The 13,967-nt window shown below is 41.1% G+C and overlaps 1 protein-coding gene across 6 annotated transcripts in view; it reads left to right on the top strand.

Annotated features, from left to right (window-relative positions):
• SH3D19 (SH3 domain containing 19) overlaps positions 1 to 13,967 on the top strand; it is a 217,774-nt gene that overhangs the window by 180,841 nt on the left and 22,966 nt on the right. For all 6 annotated transcript variants that reach the window (XM_060178964.1, XM_060178965.1, XM_060178966.1 and 3 more), the window contains 3 exons: positions 269 to 533; positions 3,650 to 3,718; positions 13,153 to 13,225. In XM_060178964.1, the coding sequence (XP_060034947.1) occupies positions 269 to 533; positions 3,650 to 3,718; positions 13,153 to 13,225 (407 nt within the window). The remainder of the gene's footprint in view (positions 1 to 268; positions 534 to 3,649; positions 3,719 to 13,152; positions 13,226 to 13,967) is intronic.

The following is a 13,967-nucleotide window of genomic DNA, read 5'->3' on the forward strand; positions in this document are numbered from 1 at the left end:
TGTCATGAACTAATGAATCTCTAGTGCAAGATAGGAGGCTGAAACATCATGGCATTTCCTCTAATAATATAATGTCAAAAGCAGCAGCAGACATTTCCTCAGGCAAAGCATATCTTGCGTGTTTCAGTAAATTGTATCATTACATTAGCAGAAAAGTGTGTGTGTGTGTGTGTGTGTGTGTGTGTGTGTGTGTGTAAGTGTAAGAAAGAACAAAGCGAAGCCTAATATCGATCAAACACTGACTCATAGTGCCGACATTGACTTTCAGACCTATAAATGGAAAAGTCATACCAGCTCGACAACCTTCGGCCAAGGGGCCCCCTGAGAGACCACCTCCCCCCAAACTTTCTGCAACCAGAACATCCACAAAAAAGCTGCCTTTTAATCGGTCTTCTTCTGACATGGATCTTCAGAAAAAGCAAAGTAATTTGTCATCTGGACTCTCAAAAGCCAAGAGTCAAGTCTTTAAAGTTCAAGATCCGGTGCTACCCCCTCGGCCCAAACCTGGCCACCCTCTCTACAGAAAATATATGGTAAATTTGACTTTTAAAAATATTTGTGGTCAAGAGATTTGCCCTAAAGTATATTTAAGATCCATTATTCCTACAGAAAGGGAGAAAGAAAAGAAGAAAGAGTGATAGATAGATAGATAGATAGATAGATACATACATACATACATACATACATACATACATACATACATACATACATGGATGACACAGTCACACAGGCTGGGTGGTGGTGGCGGACCTGGCAGGGTGCACAAATGTAAACCTTCCTCATGACTCAAAGAGTACTTTAGACAAGTAGGCCATAATAAAACCCAGATTTCATTATTAGGAGAAATATAGGAAAAGCAAACTGGGCACTCAGAGATAGTAAGTAAACTATATCTGACTTACCTAAGTGGAGATTCTGATAAACATAACCCAGTAGATTAGACTGATGAGAGTAACTGGTAGAGTTTACAGTTTATATCTTGATATAGTTTATCTTTATCTTTTTTTTCTCTACCTTTTCTTTTTCTTTCTTTTTTTTTCTTTTTTTTTAACAGAGCACTGCTCGGCTATGGCTTATGGTGGTACAGGGGGACTGAACTGGTGACTTAGGAACTCAGGCATGAGGATCTCTTTGCATAACCATTACGCTATCTACTCTGCCCTAGTTTATCTTTTTCTGTGTGTGTGTGGTGCATGGGCCTCGTGTGTGTGATTTCACTTCCAGGTCAACTCTGTTGTTGTTTTCTTTTTTTAATATTACTTATTTTCAGATGCGTGTAAATATTATTTATTTAAATTTTTAATTTTTAATATTTATTGTTACCTTTTTTATTGTTGTAGTTATTATTGTTGTTGTTATTGATGTTGTCGTTATTGGATAGGACAGAGAAAAATGGAGAGAAGAGGGAAAGATAGAGAGAGGGAGAGAAAGACAGACACCTGCAGACCTGCTTCACCACCTGTGAAGCGACTCCCCTGCAGGTGGGGGCCCAGGGACTCGAACTGGGATCCTCACGCCGGTCCTTGAGCTTTGCGCCAACTGCGCTTAACCAGCTACACTACTGCCCGACTCCCATTTAAATTTTTAAATAAATTTTATTGTAATTTAGGAGAAGAGGAGAGAAATAGAGAACCAGAGCACTCTGACAAGGGTGGTTCCGTGAATTGAATTCAGGACCTCATGCTTGAGAGTCCAGTGCTTTATCACTGTGCCACCTGCTCTTTCTATTCACTTAAACCAGTGAAACTTTAATAGTTAAAACTCCAGAGTATTCTTTGAGGTAGATTACCTAAATAGATAAATATAGTAGCTAGTGTCTTGAATACTTACTATGAGCCAGACATTGTTTAAAGTCTTTTTTATGGGGGTCCAGGCAGTGGTACACCTGGTTAAGTGCACACATTACAGTGTGTAAGGACCCAGGTTCAAGCCCCAGACCCCCACATGCAGAGGGAAACCTTCAGGAGTGATGAAGTAGGGCTGCAGGTGTCTTTCTGTCTTTCTTCCTCTCTATCTCCCCCCTCCCCTCTCAATTTCTCTCTGTCTCAATCTAATAACATTTTTAAAAGTCTTTTCTTATTATCTTTATTTATTAAATAGATACAGCCAGAAATCGAGGGGGGAGAGGGTGATAGAAAGGGAGAGAGATGGGGGGGTGGGGGGGAGATAGCATAATGGTTACGCAAACAGACTCTCATGCCTGAGGCTCCAAAGCCCCAGGTTCAATCCCCTGCACCACCATAAGCCAGAGCTGAGCAGTGCTCTGGTAAAATAAATAAATAAAGATTTTTAAAAAAGAAAAGATTTTTAAAAAAAGAAAGAAAGAAAAGGAGAAAAACACCTGAAGCACTGCTTTACCACTCGCAAAACTTTTCCCCTGCAGGTGGGGATGAGGGGCTTGAACCTGGACCCTTGCAATTTATAATGTGGACTCAATCAGGTGCAACACAACCCAACCCCAAAAAAGTCTTTATATGTATTAAGTAACTCACCAGTTCTTCACACCAATCCTGTTAGGTAGATGCTATTAATACACTGTGGAAAATAATAGAGAGATTAAGCAACTTGTTCAGGGAAACAAAACCAGTGAATGGTAGTTTCAAAATTTGAATACAGATCTTCGAGCTCTGCTGTCAGGCTGTGCAAATAATATTGTTAGTCTCCACTTGTTTTGACCATTCCATATTAAGAGTTGGGATAGGAGAGTTTGCTTATGTTTCTCAGCATAACTACATAATGTCAGTAAAGTATTTGAAGGACTCACAAAACAAAAATGAAAACGAGAACTCAAAATGACGTTCCTTTGGAGTCATTCCTTAAGTCCTACTTCATTGTTCCCGTGTCTACGTTACTGTTAACTTGTGAACCAGGCCTGGGTGTGCACAGAGCCCTTGAGCTCTCACAAAGATGCTGGGAAGCATCCCCACCCAGCAGCCCAGCCTGAACGCACCACAGCCAAATGATTATAAAGGTTCCCAGCAACCTTCCAATGTCCTTGAAAGTGAGCTTGTGTGATCCCATTTCCTTGAGTCTGCCTTGATATTGTAGCATCCTTTGATGTACACTCATTAACCAAATTTACCATAGGGCCAGGGGAGCCCTGGTGGGATGACAGAAGTATTAACCAGTCTAAGATCAGACATAGCTGAATGGGCTGGGAAGTAACTGAGGTCAGGCAGTGAAATGGATTGAAGTAGATGCTTGGTATCAGTCTCAAGAAGATGAGATTCAAAACAAATGGAAACCCTTGAGTCCAGCACTGCCAAGAAGGTCTAATTCTCTGTCAGCTGTTAAGAATTCTGACTGAAGAGGTACTTTGAGAGTCTGTGAGGTCAGTGCTCCGTATTCTTCAGATACCTGGGGGTTTAGTCACCATCTCCCATAGAGTAGAACTTCCTAATTGTGATTGTTAAAGGGAATTTTAGTTTAAATTCAGCTGTTTGGTTCCATGGGCTCAACCCCACACTACTAGGGACTTTGAGTTTCTATGAGAAATAGCAGACCCACTAGATCCAGAGATGAGGAATCCATCTAATTAATTCAGCTGCTGGAAAATTTGCACTTTAAGTGCACATGCCAAACCTCCACATGATCAGCTGTTTATGAAGAGATTGATGGTGAATGATCTTTTTGTTGGTTTACATTTTAGCTGCCTGTGTCTCATGGAATTACCAATGAAGACGATGTCTCACAAAACCCCGGAGAACCCTCTTCAAAGGTAAAGTAAAACTCTTTACTGACGAGTGTAAGAAATCACCAACTTCTGTTCCTACTTTACACATTATTAAATGCTTTTGGCTCCAAAGATGAAAATGTGAGAAAGTAATAATGTTTTATTAAATAATAATTACCTCAGAGGGTGGTATTGTACCTTACAACGTGGAGATGTACTTATGATGCTGAAGCAGGCAAAATATAATTACTTGAAATGCCAAAAGGGAGAAGATGCTGGCAGAGTTCACCTGTCTTAGATTAAGATTATCACCCCATTTGATGAATGTCTTAGAAGCAGACCAAATATAAGGAATTACTATTGTACAGCTCTCATATTACACACAGCAGCACATCTCATGGAGCTATTAATTATATCTCGTCTGCAGGTTTTTATTAGCACGTTTATTTTAACCAGAGTAAAAATTACAGTAGCATTTTATTCCATTTTATGAATAAATTACATCTAAGAGACTTGCCACTGCCATATTAATCACTTTGAGATAGAGTGACTACCATGGATTTTCCCTTCTTTATAGTGTTCTGACTTACAACAACCAGAGCGTTGAGTCATTAATTTTCAGCTGTGAGAACTGTTTGTTTTTTTTTTTAATAATATAAACATGTTTAATAAAGTGCCAGAGGGAGTCGGGTGGTAGGTGCAGATGGTGCAAAACACAAGGACCGGCATAAGGACCCTGGTTCGATCCCCCGGCTCCCCACCTACAGGGGAGTCGCTTCACAGGCAGTGAAGCAGGTCTGCAGGTGTTTGTCTTTCTCTCCCCCTCTCTGTCTTCCTCTCCTCTCTCCATTTCTCCCTGTCCTGTCCAACACCAGTGACATCAATAACAACAATAATAACTAATAACAAGGGCAACAAAAGGAAATAAGTAAATATTTTTTAAAAATTTAAAAAGTTCCAGAGACTTGGTTTCCTTGCACAATGGATAATGATTTTGAAGGGGACCCTATAAATGCTAAGTCTGATACATGTGCAAAACACCTTTAAGATTTAAACTTAGAAGGATGACAGAGGACCTAGTGGGGGTTGTATTGTTATATGGGAAACTGGGGAATGTTATGCATGTACAAACTACTGTATTTACTGTTGAATGTGAAACATTAATTCCCCAATAAAGAAATTAAAAAAAAAGATTTAAACTTAGTACAAACCTCATTTCTCTGATTATAACTTTTTTTAATGTACTTTAAGAAGTTTTTTTCATTTATTTGTTTTGTTTTTGTCTCCAGGGTTATTACTGGGGCTCAGTGCCTGCATTACAAATCCACTGCTCCTGTGACCATTTTTTTCAATTTTTTTGGATAGAACATAGAGAAACTGAGAAAGGAGGGGAAGACAGAGAGGGAGAGAGAAAGACACCTGCAGACCTGCTTCACTGCTTGTGAAGGGACCCCCAGTACAGGTGGGGAGCCCAGGGCTCGAACCAGGATCCTTGTGCAGGTCCTTATGCTTTGTACTATGTGCGTTTAACATGGTGCGCCACTGCCCAGCCCCCTGATTAAACTTTTTTTTCCAAACATGTGTTTAATCTTTTTTTATGTATTGGATAGAGATAGCCAGAAACCAAGAGGGTAGGGAGAGATAGATAGATAGATAGATAGATACATGTAGACTTGCTTCACCACTCACAAAGGAACCCAGTCCTTGCTCATTGTAGCATATGCACACAACCAGGTACACTACCACCCAGCCTCCCCTTATAACTTTTAGAATAATGAAATGAAATTTCATCTAATCATGTGGAGCCTGGAGGACTAATTATCTTTTGGTTATCAAAAGATAATTTATTTAGCAAGAAAAATAACATTGACATATAAGAGGTAATATTTTCTAAAAAGCTTCTTCTGTTATTTAGTTATATTTTCACCGATAGTTAACTTAGCAAGTGTGAAATATAAAACCCACCAATCATTTAATCCAAATAAAACATTTAAATTACCAAACATCTTATTTTTCATAATCTAGCCCTTTCTTCTTAGAAGACAGTTCATCTTCTGAAACTTGCCAAGAAACTGAAAATTTGTATTTTCGAAAGCTGAGAAGATCACATAAAGCGTACTAGAGTTGAATACTGAAAATTCAACTGTAATTCACACAGGGAAAGTTCTTATAGGACTCATTTTCTCTTTGTTTTGATGTGGCATTATCCATCTGTCACAGCTGTCCTTCCTCTCTCAGAGTGTGCCAGTGGGAACAGTGAGAGTTAACACTGCCAAATGGTTTTCCTTGATGAAAAATGAAAGCTAAGACCGCTAGAAGCTGTTGTTTTCGCTGGGCTATGTTGTTTTTGCCGGGCTGGCTTCACGGGCGGGTAACAGACGACCCGGGACTCATGGCTGGGTTGTACGCAGTATTTTTTTATTCATGCAGGACGCAGCGCAATCTGTACAAAGCTAAGCTAAACTAAACTACAAACCATCATGTCCTTATAAATATACTAGCCCAGTAGGGTGGGAACAGGATGCGACGCAGAGAGGGTGGAGAGAAAAGTGACTGGTGAAAATCAGGGTATGACAAGGAGAGGGGGCGGAGCAAAAACATCATGAACCAGTGAGGATTGAACCAATGCCCTGCAGTGGTTATGTAAATAGAATACAGTGGTTATGTAAATAGAATACAGTGGTTATGTAAATAGAATACAGTGGTTATGTAAATAGAATACAGTGGTTATGTAAATAGAATACAGTGGTTATGTAAATAGAATACAGTGTTAAGCAGGGGGTATTAAACCAATGAAACAGAAGGGGTCTCATGCATACCAACAAGAAGCTATTAGTACTTTCCTATAACAGTTTAAAGTCATCCCCACCCCACATTAAGCAGTATCTCCCTCATCTTATACCATTGACTAGCAGAGAGTCTCACCAACCATTGGTGACACTAAAATGAGACCTCCTTCGTATGTCTTGGGGTTCATAGTGAAATAACACTGCATCCTTTAGAATAACAGAACTGCCTATTTGTTTTGTGGTGCTTGTTCTGTTTTGTTGCCAACATTTGCTACTCTCTGCTTTTTCACAGAGAAAGGAAGAGGAGGCACAGTAGCACTAACGCTCCCTTCAGTGCCATAGGCTCAAGCCTGGGCAAAGCTGGCTCACCTGCCCTGAAATTCACCTATTTAAAAATCTAACTTTAAGGTTGAAAGTCTAATAAATAAATTGTGTTGTATTTTCTGCTCCCTTAGTAAACAAACTATTGAACATTGTTAGCTGAGGTTGAATCTCTCTGGTTGTAGAGCAAATGGGAGGTTGTTCCCTTGTTGGGTATGTAGATTGAGTTCTAGAGAGATGGGTTTCAGCTTCCTTTTGACCACCTTAAGAAGTTATTTTACCTTTCTAAAGTTCTTTTTTTTCAGGTACTTTAAACTTTATTTGGGAAAAATTGAGAATGATCACATGTTAGAATGAGAGGGAGAGAGGAAGAGGAGGCAAACACTTACATGGTGATCCAGGCAGAGAGTGAAAGAGAAAGAGTAAAAAAGACACATGGTGTGTCTGGGCAAAGAGCCCAAGCTCTCCCAAACTCTAGGTTTTATTTTATTTTATTTTATTTTACTTTATATAATTTTTATTTATAAAATGGGAATATTGACAAGTCCATAGGATAAGAGGGTTACAATTCCACACAGTTCCCGCCACTAGACCTCTGTATCCAATCCCTTCCCTATTCTTTAAACCTCTGGGAGCATGGACCCAGGGTAATTATGGGGTGCAGAAGGTGGAAGGTCTGACTTCTGTATTGCTTCCCCACTGAACATGGGTGTTGACAGTTCGGTCCATACTCCCAGCCTGTCTCTCTCTTTAACTAGTGGGGCAGGGATCTGGGGAGGTGGGGCTCCAGGACACGGTGGGGTCATCTGCCCTGGGAAGTCAGGTTGGCATCATGGTAGCTACTGGAATCTGGTGGCTGAAAAAGAATTAAGATATAAAGCAGAACAAATTGTTGACTAATCATGAACTTAAAGGCACGAATATTGCAGATGAAGATTTGGGGTCACATTTTGGAAATCGCTAGTAGGTCTAGTTTAGGTATAATCCAAGGAGCCCGTGATATACTAGTTTTTGCCTGAGCCTGCAGGTGAACCCAGGTTATTGTCTGGGGAGATGATGTCATAGTTGGAAAAAGGGCTAGAAAACTGGATCGGGGAAGAGATTAGCTCCCAAATGTGGTTAAAGTATATAAATATTGTTGACTGTAAACCCCGTTGGTTTGATCTGAGGCCCATGTTCAGCACAGGGACCTATATAACCTCTGAATCCCTGTAGGTCTGAGCTCACATTCTGTGGTCATGACTAGGAACATTCCAGGTTGCACCAATTTCAGGACCCATCTTCCTTGGGTGGTAGGTAGAGTATGTTGTCCAACCTCCCTTCAGAAAATGAAACATCCCCTACCATTGTTGATCCACATTGACGGTAAAGTCCTATAGGGCCCCCCATAAAGGTCCATTACATTGTTCCTGATGGAGATGACCAGTGACAGTGGTGAGAGGGATCTGTTAGAGGTCTAGGCCCCTCATGTCTGTGTAGGATTTTTTTTTTTTTAAAAATGTGTGGAATAGATAGTTCCTCAGAGTAGTTTTTCATATTTTTATTTATTTATTTATTCGTGGATAGAGACAGAGAAATTGAGATGAGGGAGAAAGTTTCACCACTCAAGAAGCTTTCTCCCTGCAGGTGGGGACCAGGGGCTCTGAACCTAGGACCTTGCATGCTGCAATGTGTGCACTGAACCAGGTATGCCACATCCTGGCCCCAACAAGAGTATCGTTTTCAGAATTGACCAGGGACTTGTTTTTACTGTAGACTGTAAAACATTAATCCCCCAATAAAAAATTTTAAAAAGAGAGAGAGAGACTATAATGAGACTGTGAAGATAACATGGTGGTTTAAAAAAAAACCTGTCATGCCTGAGGCGCCAAAGTCCCAGATTCAATCCCCTGCAACACCATAAGCCAGAGCTGAGCAGTGTTTTAGTTTAAAAAAAAAAAAAAAAAAAGGAGAAGAGGAGGCCCAGCAGTAGCATAGTGGGTTAAGCACACATGGCACAAAGCATAGGGGCCAGAGTAAGGATCCTGGTTTGAGCCCCTGGCTCCCCACCTGCAGAGGGGTTGCTTCACAAGTGGTGAAGCAGGTCTGCAGGTGTCTTATCTTTCTCCCTCTCTCTGTCTTCCTGTCCTCTCTTGATTTCTCTGTCCTATGCAACAACAATGACAGCAAAAACAACAACAATAATCACAACCAGACATCACTCTGGTACGTGTGCTTCCGGGATTGAACTCAGGACTTCATGCCTGAGAGACCCACATTTTATCCACTGCACCACCTCCTGGACCACATAATAACTCTTAAAATTCCCTTCAGACTTAAAATATCTCACAGTTCCTTTCCACAATCCTTGAAATTCCCGTAATGTTCATTTATTTAAGAAACAGCACTGAGCAACCTCTAAGCAAATATTGGTGTTACTTGGTGAGCTAGAATAGAAAACTATTGTAAAAGTATTTACTGTCTTGACTTAAATTAGTATTTCAACTTTCCTGACTTGAGAGAATGCAGCATACCTGGAGAGGGTCAGAAAAAGATCTGAGCAGAGGTGCTGCAGAGTAAGAACTGAGAAAGTGAACGCTTGCCACAGTGAATATCATTGACTGCTACATCCCGGCCCGGGAAGAGGAAGAGGAACAGAAGTACGGGAATATTTCTGTAGAGACAGGAGTCAGTGAAAGAGGTGAAGAGAAAAGCAGTGGCACAGAGATGTTGCATTTATTTCACAGGTGTTTAAAAAACAAACCTGTTTCTTCATATCAAGAAACAGGACTAGGAAGACAGTGTAATAGTTGTACAAAAAGACTTTCATGCCTGAGGCTCCAAGGTCTCAGGTTCAATCCCCAGCACCACCATAAACTAGAGTTGAGCAGTGCTCTGAATGAATACATATATATACATGTATGTATACATATATGTGTGTGTATATACACACACACATATATATATATCTCACATGAAGAAACAAAAAGTAGTTTACTCTTTAGCTCTAGCCAGTCTAGACAGCTGAATAGGTAGAGAATGTTGTTGCTAATTTGCTTAGAATTGCTGTTGAACAAACCATTCTGATTAAATAGAAAATTCAGACCAAGCATAGGAGGTAGCGTTTACTTTCAAATTAGAGAATGCATTCACTTAAGTGGTAATAAGTGAAATGGATTTTACTTTTTGTGAATTATACTCTTGTGGAAATCATTAGTTTTTTTTTTTTCATTATGAAAAGACTGAAGTGCAAAATTCGTTTTTTCCCATCTTAATGAAGATAAAACTTTTAGGGAGAAAGACAACATAGAAACTTTCTCCAGTACAGTAGGAACTAGGATCAAACCTAGGTTGTGCATGATTTTTTTAAATATTTATTTATTCCCTTGTGTTTCCCTGGTTGTTTTACTGTTGTGGTTATTATTTTTGTTGTTATTGGTGTCGTCATTGTTAGGACAGAGAGAAATGGAGAGAGGAGGAGAAGACGGGGGAGAGACAGATAGACACCTGCAGACCTGCTTCACCACTTGTGAAGTGATTCCCCTGCAGGTGGGGAGTCGGGGGCTCGAACCAGGATTCTTAGGCTGGTCCTTGCTCTTTGCGCCACCTGCGCTTATCCCGCTGTGCTACCGACCGACTCCCATCTTTCTTTTTTTTTAAGGAACTTTTAATTTTATTTATTAAATTATGATATAGACAGATTGTAAAAGAGAAAGAGAGATACCTATAGCACTCATTCACCACTTGTGCATCTCTTCCCATGCAGGCAAGGACCTGGAATTTGAACCTGGATCCTTATACATGGTAACGTGTGCTCTACCAGGTGTGCCACTGCCTGGCCCCTATTGCAGGTCATTTTAAAGATATTTTTGTCATCTCCATCAGGAACAACATAGTGGACCCCTCTGTGGGCCTGGCCCTCAATATGAATCAACAATGATAGGGAGTGTTCCATTCTCCGAAGGGAGGTTTGATAGCATACTCTGCCTATCACCCAAGGATGATAGGTCCTGAAATTGGCACAGCCTGCAGTGTTCTTAGCCGAGACCACAGAATGTGAACTCAGAATGCAAAAGTACATAGGCTCCTGTGCTGACTATGGGCCCCAGATCAGATTGATGGAGTTAACAGTTAATAATATTTATATACTTTTCCCATATTTGGGAGCTACTCTTACCTGATCTAGCTTTTAGTCCTTTTTCCAACTCTGACATCATCCTCCCAGACATAGCTTAAGTCAGCTACATATTAGATGTCAGGCACAGGCAAAAACTAGTTGGGTCATGGGCCCCTTGGAATATATCTAAAATAGACCTAATAGCTTTTTCCAAAATGGAGACCCCCAAATCTCCATCCACAATATTCTTGCCTTTAGGTTCATGATTAGTCAACAATTTGTATGGTTTTATATGTTAACTCTTTTCAGCCACCAGGTTCCAGATGCTACCATGATGCCAACTGGACTTCCCAAGGCAGATGACCCCACCAATATGTCCTGGAGCCCCGCTTACCCAGATCCCTGCCCCACTAGGGAAAGAGAGAGACAGGCTGGGAGTATGGATTGACCTGCCAATGCCCATGTTCAGCAGGAAAGCAATTACAGAAGCCAGACCTTCCACCTTCTGCACCCCATAATCACCTTGGGTCCATACTCCCAGAGGGATAAAGAATAGGAAAGCTATCAGGGGAGGGAATGGGATATGGAGTTCTGGTGGTGGGAATTGTGTGGAATTGTACCCTTCTTATCCTATGGTCTTGTCAGTGTTTCCATTTTATAAATAAAAACTGAAAAAAAAAAAAAAAAAAAAGCTTAGTCCTGATCACAGGAAGAATACCCCCTAAAGGGTGAAAAATGTAAAACCCACTACTTTAGGATAAAGTGTTATATACAGTACATGAACAGATAATTTATCTTTGGCAATATTTTTACACATGAAAAGTAAGAGATGAAATGCAGGATGGGGAGTGTCAGGGGGCTAACAGTCAGCCAAAGGGTTATGGGAGAATGGTCTTGGAGAGGCGAGGTCCTTAGTACAGGGAGGCAAAGCACATGCAGCCAGAGCAAGGGAGAGATTAACCACAGGAATGCTAGCTCTACTTCTGCTTGCTGGCTTCTCTTTTATGGCTGTTCCACACGACCTTTATACATTACGTCAATGATTAACCTGTAAAAGGTGCTAACAGCACATCAAGCAGCATAGCTAGCAAAATGTGAACTTTAAGCCAAAGCTGTCACAGGCTTCAAGTCATGGTATTTGGCTCCTGTCCAGAGAGGTAGAATAATGGTTATGCAAAAAGACTTCATGTGTGAGACTTTGAGATCTCAGGTTCAGTCCCCCACACAACTGTAAGCATATGTGGTACCAGGGATTGAATTGACCACATCCTGGAGAGCCCAGTGGCTTACCCACTGTGCCATCCCCCAGGTCACAATGAGAGATTGCAGCTTTCTTCATTAAAGAGCCCCCTCCCCCCACTGGAAGAATTAGGAACATCTTCAGTCACTGGTCTACAGCCAGATGTGCTGGGGGTTTCTGGTTCCTTGGTATTTGTGACAAATAGAGGAAGACAACCTAGTCCATCCTTCCTTCCTTCATTCTTTCCTTCCTACCTTCCTTTCACTCTTTCACCAGACCACTGCTCAGCTTTGGCTTCTGATGCTCAGGTTCTCTATTTTTCAGTCTCTAAAAATAAAAAAAAAATAAAAACATTGCTTCTTAATTTATTTTTATTATTTATTATTGGATAGATACAGAGAAAAATTGAGGGAAGATAGAGAGGGGCAGAGACAGACACCAGCAGCCCTGTTTCACAACTTGTGATGCTTTCCCCTGCAAGTGGGGACCAGGAACTTGAACCCAGGTTCTTGTGCAGTGTAGTGTGTGCATTTAACCAGGTGCACCACCACCTGGCCCCAAGTGTTCACATTATTACAGTGTGCAAGGACCCAGGTTCAAGCTCCTGGTCCCCACCTGCAGGGGGAAAGCTTCACAAGTGGTGAAGCAGGGTTGCAGGTGTCTCTCTGTCTCTGTCTCTCTGTCTCTCTCTCCCCTCCTCAATTTCTGGCTTTATCAAATAAATAAATATATTTTTTAAGTACAAAACTGGATAATTTTCTCTTGCTTTATTCCCTTGGTTTAAAAAAAAAGTACTGGGAGATAACTGATCAATATTCTGGTCTTCCTGGGCATGAACACATGGACACATGCCTCTCATCTTGATAATGATTCCTTTGCTTCATCCAACTGTGTGGTCGGTTTGCATCTTGTACTCCTAATGCAGTTTTGTCAAGAAGATTCTAATGAGAAAATAAAAATTGGTCTCAGAATGAATAAAAAATGCAGCATCCATCCTACACACTAATTCACAGCCCTCTTTTTCCTCCCTAAGGATCCAAACCACGCTCAGAAGCCTGTTGACAGCAGTGCTCCTCATGCTGTTGTTCTTCATGATTTTCCAGCAGGTGAGGATATAAATAATGAAGTGAGAGACCCTTACAATAGAGGACCCTAACTCCCTGAGTTGATCTCTGAAGGACATTCTTCATTGTGCAGAGTCCAGAGTTTGTTGCTTTTCCAACTTGTAAGTGAGCAAGAGGAGAGCTTCCCTTATAAATTAAGGACTAGCAAATTGTCTAGCAGCTGCAAACTTTTTAACTCTTTAAAAACAGTGGGTACCAATTAATAATTATCACAAAAGTAATGCTAATTTAATACACCCTTAAGAACCTACACACGGGGGCCGGGTGGTGGCGCACCTGGTTGAGCGCACATTACAGTGCTTAAGGACTCAGGTTCAAGCCCCGGGTCCCCACCTGCAGGGGGAAAGCTTCATGAGTGGTGAGGCAGGGCTGCAGGTGTCTCTCTGTCTCTTTCCCTCTCTATCACCCCCTTCCCTCTCAATTTCTGGCTGTTTCTATCAAATAAATAAAGATAATTAAAAAAAATTTTTAAAAGAACCTACACAGAGGAGTCAGGCTATAGCACAGCGGGTTAAGCACACATGACCCAAAGCACAAGGACTGGCGTAAGGATCCCAGTTCAAGCCCCCCAGCTCCCCACCTGTAGGGTAGTCCCTTCACAGGCAGTAAAGAAGGTCTTCAGGTGTCTGTCTTTCTCTCCCCATCTCTGTCTTCCCCTCCTCTCTCCATTTCTCTCTGTCCTATCCAACAACAACGACATCAGTAACAACAAAAATAAAACAAC

The sequence above is a fragment of the Erinaceus europaeus genome, chromosome 19, assembly GCF_950295315.1.
Source record: "Erinaceus europaeus chromosome 19, mEriEur2.1, whole genome shotgun sequence".
Lineage (NCBI taxonomy): Eukaryota > Metazoa > Chordata > Mammalia > Eulipotyphla > Erinaceidae > Erinaceus > Erinaceus europaeus.